This window comes from Lichenostomus cassidix, chromosome 12 (assembly GCF_008360975.1).
Source record: "Lichenostomus cassidix isolate B80296 chromosome 12, HeHo_3.0, whole genome shotgun sequence".
In the NCBI taxonomy this organism is placed as follows: Eukaryota; Metazoa; Chordata; class Aves; order Passeriformes; family Meliphagidae; genus Lichenostomus; species Lichenostomus cassidix.
Genome location: NC_139493.1, coordinates 18354845 through 18375017, shown reverse-complemented (window position 1 = coordinate 18375017; position 20173 = coordinate 18354845). Strand labels below are relative to the sequence as shown.

The 20173-nt window shown below is 41.1% G+C and overlaps 1 protein-coding gene across 4 annotated transcripts in view; it reads left to right on the top strand.

Moving 5' to 3' along the window:
* The window catches only part of RAF1 (Raf-1 proto-oncogene, serine/threonine kinase), a 37823-nt gene that overhangs the window by 15943 nt on the left and 1707 nt on the right, over positions 1-20173 (top strand). For 2 of the 4 annotated variants that reach the window (XM_085073076.1, XM_085073075.1), the window contains 16 exons: positions 2089-2304; positions 3024-3136; positions 4138-4240; positions 5787-5944; positions 6877-6975; positions 8410-8563; positions 10015-10074; positions 11840-11867; positions 11959-12086; positions 13057-13174; positions 14418-14502; positions 15364-15540; positions 16381-16427; positions 17803-17921; positions 19165-19296; positions 19802-19936. In XM_085073076.1, coding sequence (XP_084929202.1) covers positions 2098-2304; positions 3024-3136; positions 4138-4240; positions 5787-5944; positions 6877-6975; positions 8410-8563; positions 10015-10074; positions 11840-11867; positions 11959-12086; positions 13057-13174; positions 14418-14502; positions 15364-15540; positions 16381-16427; positions 17803-17921; positions 19165-19296; positions 19802-19936 — 1863 coding nt within the window. In that variant the 5' untranslated portion in view covers positions 2089-2097. The remainder of the gene's footprint in view (positions 1-2088; positions 2305-3023; positions 3137-4137; positions 4241-5786; positions 5945-6876; positions 6976-8409; positions 8564-10014; positions 10075-11839; positions 11868-11958; positions 12087-13056; positions 13175-14417; positions 14503-15363; positions 15541-16380; positions 16428-17802; positions 17922-19164; positions 19297-19801; positions 19937-20173) is intronic. The other 2 variants (XM_085073078.1, XM_085073077.1) reach the window with 2 other exon arrangements.

Sequence of the window (20173 nt, the reverse complement as noted above, 5' to 3'; positions counted from 1 at the left end):
TCTTCTTATTCCTTATTCCCTTTTACATCAAATATAAAACTCTTGTAATTTATGTGCCATAGACTTAAAAATAATTTTAAAAAATCTAAGTATCTTAATACAGTTAGATTTGGATTGGGCATTAAGTTTAAACGTTACTGGCATTTGAATATTTGGACCCTTTGGACAAGTGGAGCTGCACAGCTGATGGATTCAGGAATGACAGGGATTGGCAGGAGGGAAGGTGAGGAAATGCTGTCACTGTGTACCTTGTCAGTGAAGGGGATGTTCAGGAACTGACTGGAAGTTCCCTTTGAGGCTTCCTGCCGCTCTGGGGTTTGCATGTGATGGTAATGATTTCACCTAAACCAAACCTTTCTCTGGAACTTTGGTGTGACATTTCCTTCCTAGCTGCTGGTCACACCGGGGTTTAGGTGTTGAGCAAAGTTACTTGTAAATCCAGCTATGGCTTTTCAGAGCTGTGCTGTGAGGGAAAGCACTCTGAAATTCAGCTTCTCCTTCTGGGCACCCCAGAATGGACACTTCACACTAGTTGAGATCGTTTTTATCCAAGAATTCCGTTGTTTGAACAGAAACAAGCACCATTGGCTCTTCTGACATAAACATGAGGAAATGTATTGGAGGATTCAGATAATTGCAACGAAGGAGGTGCAGGACCACACATGAAATGAGACTTGAACAGCTGCTGACAGGTGTTCAGTAGTGGAGTGTTGGGTGTTCTGAATTACATTGTTTGATTTCAGTACAGATTTTGGTTTTGCCTGGCTTTGAATAAGATGCGTTTGGAGTATATTTGGAGTTGAAGCTGTGCTGCAATTGGGATAGCTGGGGAAAAAACACAATGATACCTTTATCTGTGTCCCTGCATGTGCAAAAGTGTGCTGATTTGGAAGTGTGCAGGGGGTTATTTGTGTTCTTGCACTGGAAGAGGTTTATAAGATAATAAAATGATTTGGGTTTAAAAGGTCCTCAAAGCTCTTCCAGTGCCACTCCCTGCCATGGCAGGGACACCTTCCACTGTCCCAGGTTGCTCTAAGCCCTGTCCAACCTTCCAGGGATCCAGGGGCAGCCACAGCTTCTCTGGGCACCCTGTGCCAGGGCCTCCCCACCCTCCCAGGGAACAATTCCTTCCCAATATTGCATCTAAACCTACCCCTGTTAGTCAGAAGCCATTCCCCTTGTCCTGTTAATGGTAAATAATCCCACTCCATCTTTCTTGTCAGCTCCCTTCAGGTATTGTAGGGCTGCAGTTAGGAGCCTTCTTTTTCCCAGGCTGAGCAAACCCAGTTCTCCCAGCCTTTATTGACTGAAATATAACTGAGCATAGTGGGTGTGAGGGTTGAAAATTTTTTTTGGTGTTTCACACTGTGAATTGTGATAGTATTAAAAAAAACCCAAAGAACCAAAGCCCCAAAATCAGTGATAGAGTTTCCTAATTAATTTTTTTTTATTGTAATTCCTGTTGAACCTCTTTTCTCAACAGTACAACCTGGGCTAATGCTCACGTGGCATATCTGGTTTACAGGACTTGTTCTGGTCTCCAGATCACTCTTGTGAGCAGTGACAGGACCCAGGGAGTGGCTGGAGCTGTGCCAGGGGAGGTTTTAGGTTGGATTTTAGGGAAAGATTCTTCCCCCAGAGGATGCTGGGCACTGACCAGGCTCCCCAGGAATGGGCACAGCCTGAGGCTGCCAGAGCTCCAGGAGGGTTTGGACAGCACTGCCAGGGATGCACAGGGTGGGATAGTTGGGGTGGCTGGATATTCTGATTCTGCCCACCTTTCTGAAGGCCCCTGAGGCACTGATTGTGCCAATTAACATGATGGTAAAGTGCTCCTGTGACCCCGAGGTGCAGTGAGAGGAGCTGCACATCTATTCCTCATATTGGTGTGTAAAGTCAAATACATTCAGGAGTCAGGCTGACTCTGCAGCTGTGGGTGAGCTGTGCCATGCATGTGTAGGTTGATCATGTCCAAGGCAGTGCAGGCCTCAGGTCCTTTCCAAAAAGCTTTGTTGTGTCAGGAAGAGAAAGCACCACTTCAGAGTGAAGGACGTGGCCATTTTCCCTGACTCTCCTGACCTTCCTCAGGCCGCACCAATGGAGCACATCCAGGGAGCTTGGAAGACCATCAGCAATGGCTTTGGACTCAAGGATTCTGTCTTTGATGGCCCAAACTGCATTTCACCCACCCTTGTCCAGCAGTTCGGTTACCAGCGCCGGGCGTCCGACGATGGCAAAATCTCCGATACTTCCAAAACCAGCAACACCATCCGTGTCTTCCTGCCCAACAAGCAGCGCACCGTGGTGAGTCTGTGCTACCTTTAGCTCAGGAATGTTGTCCTGTTCCCTCTGCTAGCACTGGGATGTGATTCACATCTGGCATGAGAAATTTCTGCCTTCAAAAGGGTCTGATTGTGATCAAGTGATTGTCAGCACTTGGTTGATTTTACATACTCTGAAAACACTGTATTTTGAGAAGCTGTATTCCTCTGCCTCAGTGCTGTGAGTTTTCTAATGTAGCTGAGCATATTTCACATTAAAAGGCAGTTGGCTGACCTAAGCAGTGATTGCTGTATGACAGTTCTGTCACCACTGGATGCCCACAGTGAAGTGTGGGGGTTAAAGCCGAAGTGAAACTTCTTGAGGGAACACTTCTGTTCAGTTTCTTGGAGCTGAGTGTACCTAATAATAGCCTTACACAAAGTTCCTTGAAATCTAAATAAAGCCTTTTTCTGTACTTGAGGTAACTCTGTTTGCCTGCATTTCTATCCCTTCAATAGGCTACCTACTTGTGTAAAATCCTGTTTCATAAAAACTTAGTAATTGTAAGAAACTGATATGAACTTACAAGATGGCTTCAGAACTTCTTTCAGGCAGTACAGAAGAGCACTTTGTGTGGCTTTCCTGGAATTTCTACAGAAAATTAAAAAAAAAAAAAGGCCTTATTCTACTGGAAAAACTTAAAGTTCTGCAGTCACTACCTAAATGTTCTATTGATTTCTTTCTTTTTCCTTTGGTCACAGGTGAATGTGCGAAATGGGATGACCTTACATGACTGTCTCATGAAGGCACTGAAAGTAAGAGGTCTGCAGCCAGAATGCTGTGCAGTTTTTCGACTTCTTGCTGAACCAAAAGGGTAAGAGTGAAACTTCCACCCAGAGACTGTGAAACTCCTGGGTTTGGAGTAGCAGCAGTAATGCTTTCTTCCCCTCTGGCTAGTTTCTTTTAAAAGCAGTTTGGTTGTGAACACTTCCATGTTGGTTTGTTTGCCCTCTTCTAGGGTAACTCTGTCAGCTTCCTGGGTAGTAACAATTTTATTTTTGTTTTAAAGCTAAATATTGAAAATACTTAAAATGGAGGGCTTCACTCAAGTGCTTGCAGCCCCTTAGTGAGGGCTTTGCCATGCTCTGGATGAAGTGATGCCTTCATATTTGAGGTGCAGTTCTGTGCTGCATTTGCAGTTGGTAAATTCAGTGTTGGTGATTCTAAGCCCACTTCCCTGAACATCTTTGTGCTCGTTTTCAGGGCTCTGCATTGCTCTACAACTTTCCAATGTTTAGAATTTAAAACTCACTTCAGATATTCCTTATTTCTTTGTAGGACCAGGGAGGCTGCTAATAAATACCAAAAGATTGTTTTAGGAGCTGAGGGAATGAAGGTATCTCTTGGAGTTAATACACTTAACTTCACACCTCCTAAGGCTTAAAGCTCCCTGTAGCCTCAGGCATTTTGGGGTTCCATGTCTGAGCAGCTGAGGCCATTCTGGGGTCTCCAGTTCTGCCAGTGCCCAAGCACCTAATAATGGCTTCTGTGTCACTGAGTCTGTCACTCATAACTTCTGTTATATTTATAAGGGTATTCCTGTGACTCAGTTAAAGCTTCTAGGTGCTTTATGACAAATATTATATATAAATAATTGGTTTAAAAATGAGCAGAAAAAGAGGTGATTTGCAATGTATTTCAAGTTGCTTCTGATTTTTGGAGTGAAAGACTGAGATCTAGCTCACTGTAAGAGGTTAACCATGCTTTTTTTGGGTATTTGTTCTCAGTTTGCTCAAGAAAACTCACCAAACATAATTGTTGATGAGGCCAGACTTATCTCCAAAGGGATTTTGTTGCCCCCATTTTCTCTTTCAGAAAAAAAGTGCGTTTGGATTGGAACACAGATGCTGCCTCCCTGATTGGAGAGGAGCTGCGAGTGGACTTCCTGGATCATGTCCCACTCACCACCCACAATTTTGTAAGCTTCTCCTGCTCTGTATTTGAATGTAAATTGTATCAATTGAACCACAAATTTGGCCAGAGAATGTGTTGGGCATTAGGTGGCTTTTGCATTCTGGACCACAGGGATTTTCAGAAGTTCTGGTTGATTCCTTCACTCCTCCTTCACTCCTGTTTGTCACCTGTTAGATTGGCTGGGTATCAATTTGCAGTGAAATGCCAGAATTGTGTATTGCATTGGTGATCTCCAGGTGTCAGAGACTGAAAGCTCACACTATGCATATTCCTCCCAGGTATGATGATTGCCATTTTTATTTGATATGAATAGCTGTCTGTAACTGTTGTATCGAGGTAACCATGTCGTTAAAGTCCAGAAAGGGGAGGGAATTTGTGTTTTCAGCCTCTGGCTCATCAGTCAAAAAGGCTGGATAAGTTGAGCAGCCTTATTGGACTGATGGTATTGTACTGGATATTCAGGGGTGCTGTTAATTCTGCAGGTCATGCATTGTTTTGTGAGTAATGCTGCCTTACAATTTGACAGATTACAGTGTTACATTACAGTGTTTTTTGGGGGAATGAAAGGCTTTAGGGTTGTCGTTTCTTCTCAAAAATGGATTATTTATTCAATACAGAACAAATAAGTAGAAGGTGGTTCTGTGTTTTGTGGTTGGGTTTGATTTTTAACTACTGAAAATTATTTTTTTACAAAGGGAGAATGTCCAGCTCCAACAGTTTTACCTTGCATTATTTTCTCCTGCCTGGGAAGGAGCTATATTCCCATATTTTAGCCTCTTTGTTGTTTTGTTCTAGAAATACTTTGTGCCAAGTGGCAAACCCAAAGGGTTGTCATTTACATCCATTGGAAAGGTTAGGATTGATTTTCAAAACCTGAAAGTCACTTTACTGACATTTAAAAAAAACTGCAGAAGATACCATCTGCAGTTGGTCAGCAGAAAATGAATATTTTTCTCCAGATCTGGAAGAAGCTGAAATTTGGAGCCTTCCTTTCCTCCAAAGTATACTCTGGAGGAAGAAACTCCTTGGTTCATTTCAATATTTTTTCGTGCTTCAGAAGCTTTTAAGAAAATAAAGTAGGCTGCTATTTTAAAAAAAGCAAAAATTCCTTAGACTGTTTTAATTACTAAGGAATTTATTTCTCATGCAAGGGATATTGATTAGTCCTAAACCAATCAAGGGTTTTGTCTAGTTAAAAAAAAAAATAACGTGGGCCTTCCCATCTGATCCTCTTTCACCCCTTTAGTGTTCCTGAAAACAAACAAAACCCCAGCTCTCAGCCCACACAGCTCTGTCACCTTGCTGAGCAAAAATACTGCTGTTATTTTTCTCTTTGTAAATAAAGCCCTCAGTGTTTCTAAACCTGCCAGGTTTCCAACCAAACTGGAAATCGATGCCAGAATATTCAAGTGTGGTTTTAAGCTCAGTAGCAATCTGGGGGCTCTGGTAGCATTTTAGAATGGGTATTTTTTTCTCTCGGGCTCTGAAGGTCCAAGTCTCGGTTAATGAAGGATAATTAGCTGGGATTAATTACTTGCTGTGTTTTCCAGGCTCGGAAGACATTTCTGAAGCTTGCCTTCTGTGACATCTGCCAGAAGTTCCTGCTCAATGGCTTTCGGTGTCAGACGTGTGGCTACAAGTTCCACGAGCACTGCAGCACCAAGGTGCCAACCATGTGTGTGGACTGGAGCAACATCAGGCAGCTCTTGTAAGGACTGTTCCTTTTTCATGGCAGCAGCAGTTCTGTGTGACAGTTGGTGTTTTGTCTCTCGTCACAGAGATGCTTTTGGATTGTTGGGAAATGCAGTTGCTGTGATCAGTGTGCAGAATTGTGTGTTGATTTCATGAAACAGCCAGCAATGAGTGTCTGTTCCCAGGGGGAGAAGGCCATTCACATTCACTGCATTTTGTTCTTGCTCTGAATTTTCATATTCTGGACAAGCAAACAAATACCTTGAGTGAGCAGGCAGTTGCTGTAGTGCCCTCTGTTTGAGCAGGGGGACAGCAATTCCTCTCACATAACACATCTGTTGGGAATAAAACAGGCCAGGATTCAGTTGGATTTTAGCTGTTGGAAGCATTAGTGTTCAGAACTCCCACAACTTCTGACACTGCTGAAAATGGTGAATGGTGAGAAAACAGAGAAGGATAATACTTCCCTAATACCAGTTACAAAAAGTTGAAAATTACTGTGCTAGAAGAAGTCCTTTTATGCAAAAGTGTTAAAAGCTGTAATTGTTTTCATGTGTCTTAGTGGTTGCATTTTTCTATAACTAAACTTGATGTAGTTACGCACTTTTTCATACTGACTAATAGAGTGCAGGATGACTTGAGCCACTTGGTGCTACCTGGCTGTATTAGAACTTACTTGTGTCAAGTACCCTTTCAGGGATATCTGAAGTCTGATAGAAAAAGATTTTGTTCTCAAGTTTAGAAAGAACACCTGGAACTTTTCTTTGGGAGTCTGAAGGCAGAGGTTTTAGTTGTACCCAGAGGAAAAACATGATGTAAAGATAGGAATGTGTTCATGAAATTAATCATGCTGCAGAGAAACAGCCCTTTAAATTTTCAGCTTTCAAGAGCATTGTACAGGAGGTAGTGTAGCAGTTGAAATTGTAATTGTTTTTGTTGATATTTCAGATTGTTCCCAAATTCAAATATCAGTGACAGTGGTGTCCCTGCACTACCTCCCTTGACAATGAGACGGATGCGGGAGTCTGTCTCCCGGATACCTGTTAGGTAAGCTTGTATTTCCTGTCATTTCTCTTTTGGGAAATACACTTGTTTCAAAACAATCAATCCAAAGCAACAAAAACCCCCCAGCTCCTCCAAAGCAGAGCAATGTGGTAGAAGGTTGGGATGAATGTGCAAGGTGGCAACACCACTTCATCACAGATGATTCTTTCTTGTCCTTAGATCCACCAAAGCGCTGAGTTGAGATTTGAGATTTTTAATTTTCAGTCTTAAAATTTTAAGGTAGAGTGTTAAAGGCTTTTTGGAGACTTTTGTTTTCCTGCCTAAGACAATCCAAGGCTCCCTTTTGGTATTTTTGTGAACTAATTTAATTTTATCTGATCAGGTAGTGTGGATCAAGGGTTTGTGTCTCGTGGTGGATGATTCACATCCATAAACTAAAATAATGCTCTGATGTTATGATGACAGATAAGAGTTTAAAGAGAGAACAGTGGGAACTGAAAATATGCTCTTCTTAAAGAAAATTCTGGTACCTAAAGAGAACATTCCTGTAGTCTGAAGTGCTGAAATGAAATTTGTGTCCCTTTCCAAGGGGCCTGATCCTAATGTGTGCCTGTGTTCTTTTCCTTGAAATTCTAGAGGCTGAAGAGGGCAGGCCAGCTTTTGTTTTTTCTGCACCCATTTGAAAAATCTGTTCAGGAATGAGGCACAGAGCACGTAGCTGACTTGTAAATGGTTCTATGTATTCATTTCTTTATTTTAATGGGAACTGTATCAGGAATTGATCTTTGCCATCTTACTCTTATTTCCAGTGTTGTTGAACAGTGACTTATTAACTTTTCAGATGTTTTGAAGGGTTTTGTGAAGGTTGGCCCATTTCAGTTAGGATACATGTGTGTTTTGGGATCCTTATGGTATGAGTGACCTTAGCTGTGATTTATAACTCTTTGTTGAGCTGGATTTTAAGTCTTGGCCTCCTTTTAACTGGTGTTGGGTTTCATGACTTCCTTGCTGGCTGTTCTGTGCAAACCATTGAACAGTCTTGCAAACCTTTACAAATTCAGGGCTTAGCTCTTAAGCTGTGCATTTAACAGGCTTGAAATGAGCAGTTTGTTTAATTTCACAGACCTGAATTCACCTACCAGAGCCAGTGTTTTGTCAGTGTATTAAACACGATTTAATGGGGATTGAGGTGAATTTTGGCAAAATCTGTAACAGCAGAAACAGACTTCAGCTAAGCACACTAATTAAGTATGTGAGCTGACAAGCTCTTCAGGTTTTTAAAATTTATTTCTTAAGTTAACTGGGAATGATTCAGCTGACCAAATAGTTCAGTTGATGTGTAAATCCCAGCTTTTTCTCTGCTTGGAGTTGTGTGTATATTGCTTCTGGACAGGTTACATTGAACAGTGTTTTTCAATTGCTGGAGGGGAAAAAAAATAACCACGACTTTCCCTTTCTCTTCTCTTTCCTCCTCAGCTCCCAGCACAGGTATTCTACACCTCATGCCTTCACATTCAACCCATCCAACCCTTCCTCTGAGGGCTCCCTGTCCCAAAGACAGCGCTCCACATCCACCCCAAACGTGCACATGGTCAGCACGACGATGCCCGTCGACAGCCGGATAATCGAGGTAATGCTGCTGGCAGCAAAGAGCACAGAGTTCAACTAAAACTGCCACTGCCCACCTAATAGTCACTGGTTGGTTTTCCTTCTTGGCTTTCTGTCATTTGCTCACTGTTTGCCTTAGTTGGCTGAGTGGTGAGGAGTATAGGAGACACATTTGCAGAGGAAGTTAATTATTAATTCTTGCAGTCTATCAACTTTGCTGGAATAACAGGCAGATTTTAGGGGTCTGTAAAGATGGGGTAGAGCTTAACAATTAAGAAGCTCAGGTTTGTGAAGAAATACTTTTTAGGCATGTCTAAAAATGTTCTTTCAAATTGAAAAGTCTGGGTTTGTTGGGGGGCTGGTGTTTTATTTTAAATCAGAATAAAGATGCTCTAAGTCTGGGTGTAGTTCTTGGACTTGGAATGCTCAGGTCAGAGCTTCCTGGTGATCTGTTTTGTGTTAAACCTGTATGGAATTACAGCAGTTCTGGGCTTGTGGGCTAAAGCCAGCTCTGTCTGAAACTATTTCTGCTGTTCCTTGCCTTCAAGCACCTTTTTCTTGTATTTTCCTACCTCATACTAGCAGTGAGGGACACCTCTTGGAAATCAGACCTAAAGTGGTTAGGTTTAACCTTAACAAAAACCACAGTGGTGTGCAGGAAAGGCTGGCATAAGAAAGTGCTAGCTGCAGGACTTGGAAGAGAGAGCACTGATGCTTTTGCCTCTGGAATAGTTTAAAAACTCTTCAGGTCAAACAGAAACCTTTGACTGCTGAGTTCACCTGCGTCTTCAGCTGGTGATTTACAGGCTTCTGTGAAATGAGAAGGGGCTCTGAAATAAGTTATTCTCTGGACCTTGGGAACAGAGTGCCCAAAAAGTGCCCTGCAGCCCCAGGAAGCATTTTTGGTCAGCAGCTTTGTGTCAGCTGGGGTTCATGGGGAAAGGGTTTTTCTCTTTGGGTTTCTTTGGCTCACAGCCCTTTTTGCTGCTTCAAGACCTGGCTGAGCATCTTTGATGGCACAAACCACAATGAAGCACTCAAGAAAGAGAATATGAATTGTTGACCTTTGTAGAGTGATGAGTCTTTAAGGAGACATTACTTGCTTTATTCTTTATGCAGAGCAGTAAAGACAGAAATGGTTTCTATTCTGGCTCTTCACATTATCATAAAAATAGTTGTTGTGTCCTAAAAGGCTTTTAAAAGGCCCCAAAGCAACACAAAAATAAAAAAGTAGTAGAGGCTTTCTAGTACACCAGGAGAAAAAACATCATCATAAAGTGGTTTACCCAAGGATAAATCCTTGTGAACTTCTGGGTTTGAGCATGAATACTTAAAAATTTTACTGCACTTAATTATCATTTATCAAGCAATTTAGGTTACTTTTTCTTTCATTTAGCCTAACACTTAATTTTTGAAATTTTTTTTTTCTACTTCCTCTGTTCTTTTCTTTTATCTCTGACTGTGTTGGCCTAGAATAACAGCCTGAATGCTTCTCCCAGCTCCTGGTGCAGACGGTTTTGTTTGAGGGGAAGAGTAGGTATTTCCTTGGTGCCTTTTGTTTTCTTGTGATTAACAGGATTGCTGTAACTTGTGAGCCATGGCAGTGTCCACGTGAAGTGTTTAATCTGGAGCTGATTGGATGAGAATCTTTCCAGCATGTTTATACTCAAATACTGAGGCTGTTAATTGGAAGAGGCAAATTGATAAAGAGCTTCATGTTTAGTTTAGCTGGCTGAATCCATCCTCCTCTGAATTTGAATAGGCTTGGATTAGAGATGCATTTGGTCACACAGCCTTTAAAGCAAAACCTTCTCAAACACATCCATTGTGTGGCTTTTTCCCCTCTGGAAACTATTTTTATTGACTATAGCCACACAAAGCCCTGAGATTAAGAACACGTTGTACTGTTTTTATTTCCCATCAAAGTAAAGTTGACAGACTACAGCGCTGTGGATGGGGTTATTTGTGTTGGAAGAACAGCTCTAAAGAACAGGGGGTTTGCTTTCTTTGCTCTTGAATTCATAAGCAAATAAGAAAATATTCACATCAGGATTAAATCTCAAAAATACTTTTTTAAAGTAAGAACTCCGTATACTCAAGTATGAGAAACATTTAAAATTCCTTAGTTATCCTTTGCCAGCTTCCTTGAAAGTGGTTGCATTCTCAGGCTGATGTACAAAACAAATAATTTGTTACTCATTCGGGTTCTGAAAGGTTTTTATTACCCTTAAAATGGACAAAAGTAGTAAATTGAAGAGTTCTTCTGTGGTAGTTCACGCAGATTTTAATCCACTGAGGTGTTGAGCAGTGGCAATCTGCAAGAATGCTGTACATAGTCCAGCCTGGCTGAATGCAACTAATGAGCTAAAATAATGTATTTAACTGAATCTTTGCTAAGGATAATCTCAATTTGAAACTGCGTAGTGGAATGTGGGCTTGTTCTGTCCTCCTGTGAAACCTTACATTTGTTATTCTACCAATTAGCTAGAGAGTTTGAATTGACTTCTATTAACTTTGACAGTGTTTAACCTCTGTAGTGCATGTTCTTGCTTTGTACTTACACAGTCCCTGGATATTTTACCTTTCCTGTTTGTACTTGGGGATAATGCAAATGGCAGGTGAGAAAAGCTGTGGAGTGCTGTTTGTCAGAGCTTAGTTCTCTCTTGTGCATGGCTGTAGAGTTGTGTTGTGCCCGTGGCATGAGGTGAGACTTGTGGCACTGTCCTGGTGACCTGGGGGAAAACACTGCTCAGATGGCAAATTCCCTGGGGGAATAATGCTTGGGAAAGTAGGTGGGTTTGTGTAGAGGCACTCGATGTAGCTTTTTTGGGGGTTGCAGTAGTGTGGTGGAGTTATTGCACAATGTCTGTTGAGTTGAGATATTCTGGGGGTTTTTAAAAGTCCTGCTTTGAACCCAAAAGCTGTTTGGGAGTTGTGCCCTGGGGCCAGAGGCCATCCCTGGAGCTCTGTCCACACCTGGAACACGAGCATGAAGTACAGGGGGAATGCACACAGTACTGCTGGTGTTTCTTCTTGTTTTGTGTCCTTTTTTCCCCCCTTTTTGGTAGCAGTACTTTTAATATGTTGTGAATCTCTTTCCTGTTTTGTAAGAGTTCACCACTTGCATGGGTTTACTGCAGGATTGGGTTGATGAGCAAATCCCCAATCCTGGAGGTGTTGGCCAGTACTGTATTGCACTTGACCAGAACTGTCACAGCAATTTCCACACCATCCCTGCTTGTTCCTCTGGGTGCTCTTGTATATTTATTAACTTAGTTATCCATCTTCTCTGTTTCAGGATGCAATTCGAAGCCATAGTGAATCAGGTATGGTTTCAAACATCAAACATTTTCTAATATGTTTTTATTTCTTTGTTTTCTTGTTCATAAATTATTTTCTTGTATTTCTTTATTAAAGCCTCACCTTCTGCTCTGTCTGGAAGTCCTAACAATATGAGCCCAACTGGCTGGTCTCAGCCTAAAACCCCAGTCCCAGCCCAAAGAGAGAGAGCCCCTGGGTCTAATACACAAGAAAAAAACAAAATTGTAAGTATGGAGATACTTGTTTCAATTAAAAAACAGTTAAACTATGCTGGGTGTAGTGGTACGTTGGGATAAATTGCTGCACTTTAAGGTGCAGGTAATTGTAGATTGCTCTGCATTGTATATATAATAGCAATTTAATTTTAATTAATTCAGTAATGATGGCACTATTGCCTTGGGTTATAAACACCCAGAACAAAGTGTTCTGGGTTGCAAATGAATTTCAGGCAGTGGTGTGACATTGTTTGTCAGTGCAGATCTGAGGATTACCTTTTAAATCTTACAGGTTGCATATTTTTGGTTCTGTTTTAATGTATTTAAAGTTGGCCTTATCAGCACTGTTTTCACTGCATTGCCACAGTTTCCATAGAAAGTGGATATTGATAATGCCTTCATTTTCATTGGAGAGTCAGATGTCTCAGGGATAAACAGATTTAACAAAATGAAAGTTTTCCCTCAAAGGTTTAGTTTAAACTTAGGGGTGGGGAGAAGGAAAGAAAAGTTAGAATAATAATTAACAATACCTTGGATTTTTTGAAGGCTGCTAAGCTTTCAAAATGAAAGTAGAGTTGCTTAGTGGGATTCACAGTTTTGCTCACTTAGACATTTGAGAATTCTGCTCTCATCTATTGGCTTATTCCATTTAAATATGTAAAAGAGTTGCAGAATTTTAGCATTGTACTTTTGAAGAAGCCAGCAACCTTAAATATTTCAGATATCTTTCAACAGTTGATTATAAAATACTTGTTCCTCTTAAAATCTAAGATTAGGGTGTAAGTTTCCAGTGCAGAACTAAATGATAAAGTCTTAGGCAGTTAAGACATCCAAGCAAATGTGCTGGTTTGTCCCTCTGGACAAAACCCTCAAGGTTTCAGGCCATCTTGACCTTGCATGAAGGGAGTTACTGAATTTCTTGTGTTTGTGTATAGCATAAGTGATGCTGAACTGACAGCCCTGTGCATTGCTGTTGCAGAGGCCTCGTGGCCAGAGAGACTCCAGCTATTACTGGGAGATAGAAGCCAGTGAAGTGATGCTCTCCACCAGGATAGGCTCAGGTTCTTTTGGGACAGTTTACAAGGGCAAATGGCACGGTGAGTTCTTGGCAGCAACCCAGGAAAAATGGATTGAATGGTGCTGGGTGCCACCAAAGGCACCAGGGGAGGAACAGGAACTTCCTTGGAAGAGCAGCACTGAAATGAAAGCAAAGCACCAAAACCTGAACCTCACAACTGCATCTCCATTTTCACTGCATTGATTTCTCATTCCCATGTTCTACAGCAGCTTGTTTTCTGGAAAGGGTTTGATTTCCATCAGCAGGAGTGAATTGGCTGGGAAATTCCACAGCCTGATGTTAAATTATGTTTACCTTTTCTAAATACCTTTGTGGCTTAATTAGCATGCTTCATTTCAAGGTGGGAGGGAAAGGAAATCAGCATAAATTGCTTCTGCTGTGGAGATTTTTCAATGAAAAAACGCTTAGTGTGAGAGTTTGATATGTAGTGAGTGGGAATATTTGGAAAACAGGCACACTGCAGAGCTGCAGAATTTGTTTCCAAATTCATGGCTTGTGATTTTGAAAAGAAACACACAGAAACCCCTCCAGGCCCTATTGTAAATAGTAGTATTGTCATGAAAAAAGCTGACAAAACAAATCTGGAAACTTGCTGCCCTCTGTTTTTACTGAGTGAATACTTGCATGTCTTAAAGCCCAAATACTGTCAGCAGCAAGGGAAGCACTGTTATTATACTAAAAGTAATGAAGAGTTTCTGATTTTCATTATGGAACTGAAATAGAGCACAGAAATCAAGGGGAAAAATAAGTTCAGTAAGATCTCCTTGAACAAAGTAATAAAAAAATAACTTCTTGGTAGTATTTATTTCAATTGGAAATTTGTGCCTCTTCATATATCAAGAATTAAATTAGTAATTAAAGAAATTCTGTATTAAGGAGAGGTGTTAGCTTTTCTGATATGCTCAAATGAAGGGCTGTACTTTCATATATAGATTATATACATAAACAATATGTAAATTCGGTAATAAAAACACAAAGGTGTGTGTGTATGTCCTGCAAAAAGCATTCTAGCCAGCCATAGCCCTTAAAAAGTGGAAGTGTGTGAACAATTAATTAAGGACTTTTCCCATTAGGTAGGAATTCAGGTAAATTAATTGCTTGGTACCACAGAAATTTGTCTGCAGGGAAATCTTGACCTTTGTACTAATTAGTAGAGGTGTGCTATGCACAAATGATGAATTTTAATTACATTGTGTATTAAGGCTATTTTGGAGAGTTAAAAAGCTTCATTTTTCCTAACTCCTCTGGGAAATGTATTTCAGGGGATGTAGCAGTGAAGATCCTAAAGGTTGTGGACCCAACCCCAGAACAGTTCCAGGCTTTCAGGAATGAAGTGGCTGTCCTGAGGTGAGTTGGTGTTTCACTGCTCAATTCTGCTCTTCCAGGAGCTGCATTTGACTCCCAGTCCTCCTTTGACCCTTCTGGCCCAACATTCTGTGTTTGATAGGCACAAAAAGCAGATTCCAGAGAAGAATTAAAAAGACAGTCATAGTTCAGTGTATTTCTGTGGTAACACCACATGTGTGTTAACACCCACAATTGTCCAGGTCCCACTGGGCAGTGAAAGGGGAGGATTAATTAATTCTGCTCTAATTCTCACCAGCAGGCAGAATACTTGAACTGATGGTCTTAAAATTGCAACAGAATAACTTGTTTTCCCCTTAAACATACACACTGCTCAGTGTAACTGTTTTCTGCTTCAAATACTGAGGTTTTTTTAGTGTCCAGTGAAGTGTGTGTGATGTTACTCCTGAAAAAGACCAAATTAGATACATAAAAATCATCTTCTCATCTGCTAATTCCTTTAGGGTTTATAGTTATCCTTTGATTTCCTCTTGGGATTCAGTCTTCTAGCTGAACTTGCCAATTTTTCACAGCTTTCAGGGTCATTTCTGACATTCCAATAACTTCTAATACCACTTGTATGTGTGACTGTTGGCTATTGTCAAAACATTTGAATTTTCACAACATCTTTTTCTTAAGTGTTGATTTTACATAACTGAAAGGAAGTATTGTAACTAAAAGTATTAAAAAATATATATGAAAGGTTGGCAACTGTGGCATATTTTTATTATTTTTAAACCCAAATTCACTCACACATTTGCCTAGGACTCCAAAGATGAAATCCCTTCAGTCAGGGGTGTCTTTTAAAAGCCTTGGAAAGTGTTTTGTCTACAGGCACTGACAGCTCTCTGTGCTCTCCGTTAGGAAGACTCGGCATGTGAACATCCTGCTCTTCATGGGCTACATGACCAAGGACAACCTGGCCATTGTCACGCAGTGGTGTGAGGGCAGCAGCCTCTACAAACATCTGCACGTGCAGGAGACCAAGTTCCAGATGTTCCAGCTCATCGACATCGCCCGCCAGACGGCGCAGGGCATGGAGTGAGTGCCACCAGCTGGCCTTACAATGGCCTTGCCTTCTGTCCCCAGCCTGAAATGGGGAGTGCTGGAAGAGCCAAAGTGGGCAACCAAGGAAAGAGTCTTAGCTCAGCACTCTTGGGTGCAGTTGTGCTTTGATTTAGTCATTTTTCCCATGGATTCTTACCTTAGCTCATGTCATTTTTCAATTAGATTTTCTGTATTTTACCTGCTTTTACAGCTGGAGGGCTTGCTATAGTGCACGAGGTGAAATCCTGTTCTGAATACAGAATTAAGGGGCTTTTCCTTCCCTGTGTTCCTTTCTGTACCATCCCAGTGTTTGACAACCCCTGATTTATACTCAGTACTCCTGTGAGATGAGGGATGGCTGTCCCTGTTCACAGGACTCACACAGGTGGATTTTGGAAGCATTTCCAGCTGCCTTAGTCACTCCAGGCCTCACCTCTGTGCTCCTGCAGCCTTTTCTGATGGTGGGAGCACAGAAGCAGCTGCTGCTGCCAGTGCTCATCCATGTATATAAAAACAACAGGGCTCAGGTTTCCAGTCAGACACCAGGCAAGTGGGAAAATGTAAATCAAGGGAGTTTGGAGCAGTAAACTTCAGCATAGGATACAGATTTCATGGGTATGAGAACAGCCCCAGTTTTTCAGGGTTAAAGGAGCTGATGCCACCCTTCTTCCTGACATTTCTGCATTTCTTTGTTCCCAAAGTGGACTCATCCTAAACAGCCAGAGGTGTGGGAAGGGGTTGAGTGTGCAATAACCTGTCCTGTGTCTGTGGGGAATGAAAATGCTGCTTGTGAGCAGCTGTACTCATGGCTCTCTTCTGCTTTTCCCTTCACAGCTACTTGCATGCAAAGAACATCATCCACAGAGACATGAAATCCAATAGTATCCTTTCTGAATCCCGTTTTCTTCAGTCTGTGATTTATTGGTAATATGGAGAGCTTTTTGAGGGGGTTGAAATAGCTATTTCAAATATATATATATATTTATATATATAGAACTACTAATGAGCAATCTGTGTCAATGAGCAAGAATCTGCTTTTTAGCAAGGACTTCCATAGAACATCTGTGCTTGTTTACCACACTTGGGGTAAAGATGTGCAACAGTTGTGCTCCAGAAGTCTTTCACTTCACTGAAATGGTGTTTATTCAATGCTCTGTTACCCAAATGCTGCACTCCTCACTTGATGGGAGATGTGTGTGTCTGTTAATCTGTGTGTGCACGTGGGGTTGGTTTCTGCTTCTCACATATTTTTAATATATTTAGAATACCCCACATGCCTGGCAGAAATGAAGCCCGGAGTCTTACTTTAAACTTGAGAAAAGGCAGCCTTTTGCCATTATATTTCATGCAAAAATGTATATTTAGTAATGCATCTGGAGGGAAAATGTTGTGGACTTATGGCTTTCCCCTTGGAAATGCTGCTTTTGGAATTGCCAGGAACATCCATGGAGCCACCAGCAGAAACTGGGGCTTCCTTCCATGAAATGGGAGCAGGATGTCTTGCAAATGTCATCAGTAAAAAATACGCCAAGTTCAGTAGTTCCAGGATTTCAGAGGATCCCATTTGCAGTTAAAGTAGAAAAAACAAATTAGTGTATAGGAGATAAGAAATTTGTGCTTCCTGACAATGATGATCATTTTTGTGAAATAAATTAGCTCTGCTCCTGACCTGGAAATGAGAAGGAGTCAGTCATGTTTATATTTCTGAATTATCATTTGAAATACTCCGAAGTGGAATCATTAAATGGTGTCTTCTTAAAATAACCCCAACAAAGAGCTGGTATCAGTTACAGACAGATACATTAAGGAGATAATTATAAATAGTCTGGATATATTTCCAATTAAAATCATAATTAAATCTCAGGAGATCTGCCAGAGAACTTTATGGAAATAGATTTTATTTTGATACTTATTTCTTCTTGTAATTGTTTTTTTTTTCTTTTCTGAATTGTGAGGCCTCTGTGCTGTTTCCCTTTTTGGGCACCACTTACTTAAGGAGCTGCAGCCATGGATGATAATTAACTGTTGATTTCTGTCCTAGCTCACCACCAAGATAAATCTACAAATAATGCTGAAACATCTGCTGTGCTTTAGTGTTCAGTGTTAATGTAAACATGGATGCCATCAAATCCCTTTGGCTTTGTTTCACACACAGCTCATAGCAGCTTTAAATTGAACAATCAGCACTTGGTCAGGTCAGAAAATACACAACTGTTGGCTCCAATGTTTTGCAGAGTTTCTTTAACAAAAACATAGATATCTTTCTTCATGAAGGCCTCACAGTGAAAATAGGAGACTTTGGTCTGGCAACTGTAAAGTCCAGGTGGAGTGGATCTCAGCAGGTGGAGCAACCCACGGGCTCAATCCTGTGGATGGTGAGCAAAACATTCCTGCTTTTCAGTGCTGTTCTCCTCGTGCCTTTGGTCAGTTCACTCTTTGGAACATTCAGCTCTGTTAGTCCTGTGTGGATTTTTATCCACTTGTAGGACAAGTTCCCATTGAAGTGCTGGAGGGCTTAACTGTGCCAAGCAGGCACCAGCCACCCAAGGGTTCTGCTTTGGGCTTTGTGAGCTATTTTAAATATTTAGGGCTGGGAGTGTTTATAAAAATATCAGCATGCTTAGCCAGGACTGGTTTGGGCTCCTTAAATACACACATCACCTGAAACAAAGTTACAAAAGCAGAAACATTTCTTTAAAAAATGTTACAAAAAAGCCCAATTTTTTTAAGCTTTCCCTAAGAGAGATTTAAAACTAATTTACTCAATGGTGTACAATGTATTTGTATACAGGAAACAGTCCTTGGGGGAAAAACCCTGCATATTTGCTCTTTGCAGGTTTTCTCTTTTATTCTCTTTTTTATTTTAATAATTTACAGCCCACCTTTGCTGAGCTGTCATTACCTAGAAGGGGAGGTTGTTTCTGTTTCCTCACAAGTTCCTGTGATTCCTTCTTGTTGTGCTGTTGTACTTCAGAGCTTTGCTCAGTAATTCTGAGGGGATTCTTTAGGAGGGAAACAAAAATCTTAGCCAGTCGGAAAGTTATTTTTAATAACTTTCACCTTGGTTTTTTCAAACGATTTTTGTTATTTAGCTTCATAGTTTTGCTTTGTTTTACAAAGATGCTAAAATGTTCCTGCATTTTTCCCTCTGGTCTTCAGGATGTGCTATTTTGTATTTGGCTTTCACATTTCCTGACCATGTTTGGTATCAATTTACAAGAGATTAGAATTTTGTATTTTTCCCCTTCAACACTGATACCTGTTTAAGAACTGGCAAAACTCAGGCTCAGTTCTGTGTAAGTTGTAACAGAGTCAATAAATATTATAAATGTTACAAATACAAATAATAACAATTTCTCTAATGGCAAAATGCTTGTTCAGTTAAAGCACTGTTTTTCTTTTTGTGTGCTCTGAACTGTATTGATATTTTTCATAAGATGTGGAGTAGTCCTGCCTGAACTTCTCCAGAGCTTTAGGTAAACTCCTCAAAGGTTTGGGGCACCCTTTGCTCACTCATTTCTAGTTGAACTCACTTGTCTCTGCTTCCCAAATGTTCTCCCCTTCTGGTTGTAACTTCTGTTAATATTTTTCCTAATTGGATTTGTTCTCCCTGCCCAGGCCCCAGAGGTGATCCGGATGCAGGACAGCAACCCCTTCAGCTTCCAGTCAGATGTCTACTCCTATGGAATAGTGTTATATGAGCTGATGACAGGAGAGCTGCCCTATTCCCACATCAACAACAGAGATCAGGTGAGAAACCCTCTTTGAACATTCCAGTTTATTTCTGGGCATGGCACATTCCCTTGTCCTCCAGAAATGCAGGATAAATACAAATGCAGAACAACTGAAATGTTGGTGACAATCCACTTTGGTTCAGCAGTAAATCTGGAACTGAATGGTCACTTCAGTAGTGACAGTGACAGTTGCTCAAAGGAAAAATAATTCCTTGTTCTGAACATTTGAAGTGCCCTGGTAATTTATTCCCAGGTTAAAGCTTTTATTGCACAGTAAAATCTTAGTTCATACATTTGCAGTTATGGGAAATTTCCCTTTTGGTGTTAAATATGCTCTTGTTACATCAGGAAGATTGGATTTGGTTTTTTTTTTACTAAGGGAAAAAGCCCAGTAACTATTGTGAAACCTTTGAATATTTGTGTGATTTAGTCCTTTGGGACTGGCTTTAATCACCTTGGGGGACACTAGAGCCACCCAGCAGTGAGGCCCCTCCTGTAAGCTGGTTTTGGTTGTTTTGCAGATCATTTTCATGGTTGGCCGAGGCTATGCTTCCCCAGACCTCAGCAAGCTGTACAAGAACTGCCCCAAAGCAATGAAGAGACTCGTAGCAGATTGTTTGAAGAAAGTTCGGGAAGAACGACCTCTGTTCCCCCAGGTGAGTGTTGTGCACAGCACTCTGAGTACTTCAGCAACAGCCATTAGCACACCAAAGGATCTAGTCTGAAGTTTTGGTTCCTGTCAGGTGCAGCCTGTGTCCTGTTTGTGTCTTGATTGCTAATTCAGCTCTTGTGCTGTTTGCTTGTAGTGGTAGTTTCTGTCAAGTTCATCAAGCACAGTGTGCAGGCTGAGGCTGTGCTGGACTAACACCAGAGCAGGCTTTCAGCACCTGGCC